Source organism: Capsicum annuum, chromosome 2, assembly GCF_002878395.1.
Source record: "Capsicum annuum cultivar UCD-10X-F1 chromosome 2, UCD10Xv1.1, whole genome shotgun sequence".
Lineage (NCBI taxonomy): Eukaryota > Viridiplantae > Streptophyta > Magnoliopsida > Solanales > Solanaceae > Capsicum > Capsicum annuum.
Genome location: NC_061112.1, coordinates 154,190,645 through 154,196,593, shown reverse-complemented (window position 1 = coordinate 154,196,593; position 5,949 = coordinate 154,190,645). Strand labels below are relative to the sequence as shown.

At 36.4% G+C, this 5,949-nt stretch overlaps 1 protein-coding gene across 4 annotated transcripts in view; it reads right to left on the bottom strand.

The window, feature by feature from the left end:
- Nucleotides 1-629: 629 nt before the first annotated feature.
- Nucleotides 630-5,949, bottom strand: part of LOC107860798 (probable magnesium transporter NIPA8) — a 12,224-nt gene continuing 6,904 nt past the window's right edge. For 3 of the 4 annotated variants that reach the window (XM_047407666.1, XM_047407667.1, XM_047407668.1), the window contains 8 exons: nucleotides 4,612-4,714; nucleotides 3,060-3,188; nucleotides 2,878-2,977; nucleotides 2,646-2,765; nucleotides 1,615-1,705; nucleotides 1,476-1,548; nucleotides 1,216-1,312; nucleotides 630-1,136 (listed from right to left, as the gene is read on the bottom strand). In XM_047407666.1, coding sequence (XP_047263622.1) covers nucleotides 906-1,136; nucleotides 1,216-1,312; nucleotides 1,476-1,548; nucleotides 1,615-1,705; nucleotides 2,646-2,765; nucleotides 2,878-2,977; nucleotides 3,060-3,188; nucleotides 4,612-4,714 — 944 coding nt within the window. In that variant the 3' untranslated portion in view covers nucleotides 630-905. The remainder of the gene's footprint in view (nucleotides 1,137-1,215; nucleotides 1,313-1,475; nucleotides 1,549-1,614; nucleotides 1,706-2,645; nucleotides 2,766-2,877; nucleotides 2,978-3,059; nucleotides 3,189-4,611; nucleotides 4,715-5,949) is intronic. The other variant, XM_016706279.2, reaches the window with a different exon arrangement.

Sequence of the window (5,949 nt, the reverse complement as noted above, 5' to 3'; positions counted from 1 at the left end):
TTAGAAGTTGATATGGCCAGGTTTTGAGAACTATTTTATGAAAGTGAAATATTTTCATATAAATGTGGGGTGCCTACTAAATGAGAAAATAATCAAAATGGTCCTTAAATGTATATAACAAATCGTGCTCATTTTGGGCCTTTTACACTCAGCCTGACAAATTTTTTGTTATAAAAAGCTGTAAAATTTAACAGTGGGTAACTACCAAACACAAACCAGAACTTGCTATTATTTTTCAGTACACACGCAAATATGATATAAATAATTCTAGTGAAGCTGTTTAGTGGTTGCCTGGTTACTACTTGGCATTTGGCTCGATAAGGGCCATCCAATTAATTGTTCCACCCCACTCCTTGCATAAATACTCTCCTGCCGTGTAATAGAAATTCTTGACTTTGCTAGTATGCCTACAGTTAATATTTCCAAAGAATCAATTAATTCCTTGTTTAAAGGTTATGCAGTTGATTAGGTTGTAGCCACACTCACTTGCACCAGACAGAGGAAACCTAAACATTGAGATCAAACTGTCAACTGCCAGCAGCTAGTTCACAAGTGTCCATATCTTGCCTCACAGTCCAGCCTAGTTCTCTCCTAAACTACCCCAAAACAATTTATAAGACTATTATTAATTGCCTATATTAATCAAATAAAATAAAAAGAGATAAATGAATATTCTATACAGTGTTTTCATCAACGTACTTAGCATATTCCCCTTCCAAATCAGGCTAGCAAGCTCTACCTCTAAAACATATCCTGTTCACCGCCCCGTCCCAGCATATGCTGTCTTCTGACACCCTTGAATTAAGTGTACAATTAGTAAATGGGAAGTAAAGACACCCTTGAATATCTTCCCCACAGGGAGGAAGATATAACGTCCGTCTCCACAAACCAATTGCCATGCTCTCCTAGTCCAAGTTGATAACTTGGGGCAGCATTGCAGTTGTCTCCAGGATTGTCTCACTATCCTTATCAACTGTGAATTTGTTCCAACCTGATCCTCGGGCAGATAATAATTTAGCCCGATCAAGACCACCTCCTCGGAAGCCTGTTATTTTCGATGAAACCATGGGCATTACCAACACTGAAGATGCATGAAGCGAGTCTTCTCCAAAGCCTAGTGATACTGAACATGCAGCCTGCGTGAATGAATATTCTTTAGATATGTATGTATGAAATATCCTTAATGGAATAGTAAATACGGACAACCACCAGAACCTTTGCCTTGACAATCATATTTGCAGCTTTTATCAGCATGACTCGTCCAAATGATTTTATATCCTTAATTTGGGAGTCTTCCGATGGCATCAACAGCCTGACATGTACATATTTACCAATAAAAAGGGCAAGAATCAGGAACAACAGGTCATTCTGCTAAACAATTTTAACAATGAGGAATTAAAGATGAGATAAAAGCAAGAATTTACTACTCAATCTCCAACAACCGTCTGCATAATAAGAGGTTTGAGACCACATACCTCTCCTCATCCTGCGACAAATTTGAAGTTGAAACTAAAGAACCATCCTTCACTTCACCTCCTGCAGAAATTACTTTTAAATATTTCATGCCCTAGGCACAGTTTATCATCAAGAACCTGTAATTTAAAATAATTATACCTTTTGATTCATCTGGCGCAAGCAAAGAAATGCCCACAAACACAGAAATCATTCCAAGAATAAACATTGTCGTTCTTAATGCATCAAAAACCTGTGCAAAATTCAAAACATTAGGTTTTTAGCCTGTGAACTCACTTGAAAATCAAAGTTGAAACAATTGTCGTCCTTGCTATAGCACTCAACTAGAGTAACAAAATGGAGAACATAAATCTTAATGGAGAACATAAATCTTTCTCCCAAAAGAGATTGTCAACATAGCAAGAGCACATTCCTTGTAAATATGGGAAGGTTTGGAATCCTAATAGTTCTGTAATTATAGTTCTGTAATTAGAACTTAGTTCTTGTTACAGGAGGAAATCTATTATCTTGAAAAACAAAAAGCAAGATTAGCAACTAGATCAAGAGCAACGGTGGAAAATCGAATAATGGCTTGGGCCACATGTGAGCTTATATTTATCCTAAAGAAAGTTCTTAACGTGTTGAGAGGTAGAGGAGGTGCACCAATGCAATTGATCTGTGACAATCAAGCAGCAATATACATTGCTTTAACCCAGTATTTCATGAGAGAACAAAGCATATAGAAATAAATTGTCATTAATTCGGCAAAGATTGAGTCAAGGTGCATTGTGACAGGTTTTATCAACCCCAGTGATCAGTTAGCAAGTAGTCATAAAAAGTCGCTCTCTCCAGAGTTGAGTGTGTAATAGTGGCATGTTAAGAGCAAATAATATGTAAATTCCCGCTTGAGGGAGTGTTACAAATTGGAAAATTAGTAGTACGAAAAGAGTTTACTCTTTTGCAAATATGGGAAAGGTTTAGAATCCCTGTATTTGTCTAACTAAAATTAGGAATTATTTCCGTTTCCTCTTTAGGATTACTTGTAAACGCTATTTAAACCCAAACATGTTTGAGGAAATAATCAAACAATATATCTCCAACACCCACTGTTTTCTAATTCTTTACATCCATTTTAGAAAGGGGAAGGTGAGGAAATGAACATTCCCTGTCGTAGACAAGGAGAATGAGCAAACCTGGTATTCTTGAAAGTACACAAATCCTGTACAAATGGAGAAAAATGTCCAAGTGATTTGAAACATAGGGACAATAAGTATTGCATCAAAGAATGAAAGTCCTTCATTTAGCCTTGCCATCTGCGAAGACAATAAATTCAAGAACAGAATCAGTTGAATGACACATGTTTCAACTATTCTAGTTTACAACAGTTGAATGACAAAGCAGTGAACAAGTCCATCGTTCGATTACCCAAAATCCAGCTGTACTAAGAAACAGCAGGAGCATGGAATACGTGAACCAGCTGTGCAATGAATAACCACTTGACATGGACAATCTTAACATGTTTGAACTGCAAAAGTAGAAGTAACCAGCGTCAAATGTATATAATCCAGTTCTACCATAAAAGGCAAAGAACCATATATGCCACTTACAGAGACTTCGCAAACAATACTGAACATGATCCAACAGCACCTGAAACAACTGCATATGAAAATGGAAGCAACATATGCCAATATGGCTTACTTTCATTCATCGGGACAGAAAGCATTAGTTCTCCTCTCCTGCATGATTGACATTAGATATGCAAGAACTACAGAGATAAGTATCCTCTTTCTCCAATATAGATCTACAGAAAATATGACAAAATAATGATTTGTTGTTTTTTAAACTTAATATCGTGCTCTCTACAGCTGCAATGTTTAGAAGGATCAGATATCCAACATTTAACTTTTTCTGAAACTTTATTAACTGTTTTCAGATTGTGGCACCTAATTTTCTACATATCGATGATTGTTAAAATATTAAGGAACTATGTGCTTAGATTCATACATGTCTAGATTTACTTTTTGATCAGGTAAACAAGTTTCATTAATCACAGGGCCAAAATCGCCCATAAACAAGTAGTATACCAAAAAGTAAAGAACCTACAACACGACATAGTGTGGCACCTAAGTTTCTACATACTGATGTTTGTTAGAATATCAAGGGAATATGTGCTTAGATTGTTACATGTCTAGACTTATTGTGCTTGAGTAAGGAAAAAATTGTTGGGCAGTATAAAAACTGTTAGAATAGGAGTAGGAACAAGAATAGCATATAAAATCCTACTTGGAAAGGATTGTAATGTGGTGTCCTTGTTAGAAAAGGATTATAAAGAGTATTGTCTATAAATAGGGTCTCTAGTGTAATAATGTAGATACACAATTCAATAATATTCTTCCCTTATATTTCTCAAATGGTATCATAGCCTCTACAATCTTGGTAGAGAATCAAAAAAGCTTTCGCAATCGGGAGGGCGGTTATAACTCATATAGACGTCCGCCTGGACAATGATTATGTTAGCAAAAGTTGGGGCCACTGTGCTTCTTTCTGGTGGATGTTTCCAACTTACAAAAGTAGAATTAGTCCCACTTAAGTTGATATTTGACTATAATTATAGCCATGGAAAATAGGAAGGGACACAGCAATTCTTAGCGTAGTCACTTTAGTCATGGCAGGTATAAGCATTGCCTGGAGAGACGAGTTGACGTCCACAAGTGGAGAGGAAGGCAGGAAATACATCACAAGGAGCACACGCCATAATTTATATCCAAGAGTTTTGATTTCCACTTGGTTATAGCCATTAATAGCTCGCTTGAACAATAAGTAGAGTTGAAGGTGTTGAATTTTTGAAATTTACTTTGAAGGTATATATTCCAAGTCCAATACTTCTAGTAGACTAAGTTTTTATAAGTCACAGTATTTGACATGTTACTTTTTATTTTTATGAAGTATATTTGACATGTTATTTATATAGAGTACTATGTACGTTGCTGAGACCCTCCAAAAATGTTGCCGCACCCATGTCGGATCATCCAAAAATGCATAGCTTTTGAAGGATCCGACACACATCCAATAGTATTTTTGATAAGTTTGAGCAACGAATACTATTACTTGACACCTAAAAAGGGTACAAAGATTATTGACTCTGCCATTGTGACTTACTTGTATATTGAATGATGTAAAGCAACAACTAAGACCAAAGTGAGACAGTAAAGAAGAAACGTCATGTTGCTGTACTTCTCAGCCAACTGCTCCGGCGTGTAAACTACAAAGAAAGGAGGATAATCAATTATAATATGTTGGAAGCATGTAACAATCTTTTCTTCTTTTCTACTTTGTTTGGTTCAATAAGGTAAACATGAAAGCATTCATACATTACTAGAAAGCAGAGCATATGCTTGTCTGTATGCATAGTTTGAAATATGTTAAAAGTTACTCCTTGTGTCCCATTTTATGTTGGCACACTTTCCTTTCTAGTCTGCATCAAAAAGAATGACATATTTCTCTATTTTGGAAATATATAATCTTAGCATCCCCATTTTTAAGTGAGAAATTGGCTTTCTGAATGGTTTGAATAAGCCTCGCCCCTTGACCTAAGAGTAATACCCCAAAATTCCAATTTCTTAGCAAGAACAAAAAGGAGATAAAGAACAACAATAGAATTATGGGGTAATGGAGTAAAAGTAAGTCAGCAGTATTCAATAAACAACCTATTTGACATTTTATCTATCTTCTTACTCATAGAGTGGTTATAAGAGTAACATGGGAAGCAAAGTGGCGCAGGCCCCAAGAAATATTACACCAAAACCATCTCGTTCTTCCTTAATTATTAGAAAAGATGATTATTGCTTCACCAAGAGCAATCACAATTAGATCATGACATCGAGAAGAGTTCGAAATAATATCCTTATTATGCAATAAGGCTTGTTACTGAGGTCACATGAAATAGGGGTAAATTTTCAACTTAAGCTGGCAGCATGTATAAGGCTTAAGTAACCAGAACTGATTCAAGTATGAAGATCATCAGCCAGGAAAAAGACACATCAGGGTACACGACATAATCAAGAAAAGATCAAATGCTCAAGCAATGATCTACGTAGCATGAAACCTTATAGGCAACTTTTTTTATAAGGTAAATAGATTAACCTTATTAGCAACTTATGAACATAATATGCAGTCTACAAATGTTGAGAATACTATGTACAATCCTTTTCAAGTAAATTTTTTACACCTTTTTTCCCTTCTCAATTCAGCCCCTTTAGGTCTTACAATTCATTGATGCAACAGCAAGAACCCAGTGTAATCCCACAAGTGGGGTTTGGGGGGTCGGGTGTACGTAAACCTTTCCCCTGCCTTTGTGGTGTAGAGAGGTTGTTTCAGATAGGCCCTCGGCTCAACAAACGTTGCTCAAACCAGGCTTGAGCCCTTCCCCGGACCGTGCGCATAGTGGGAGCTTTAGTGCACCGGGCTGCCCTTTTCTAGAAATCCAGGTAGCAAGAT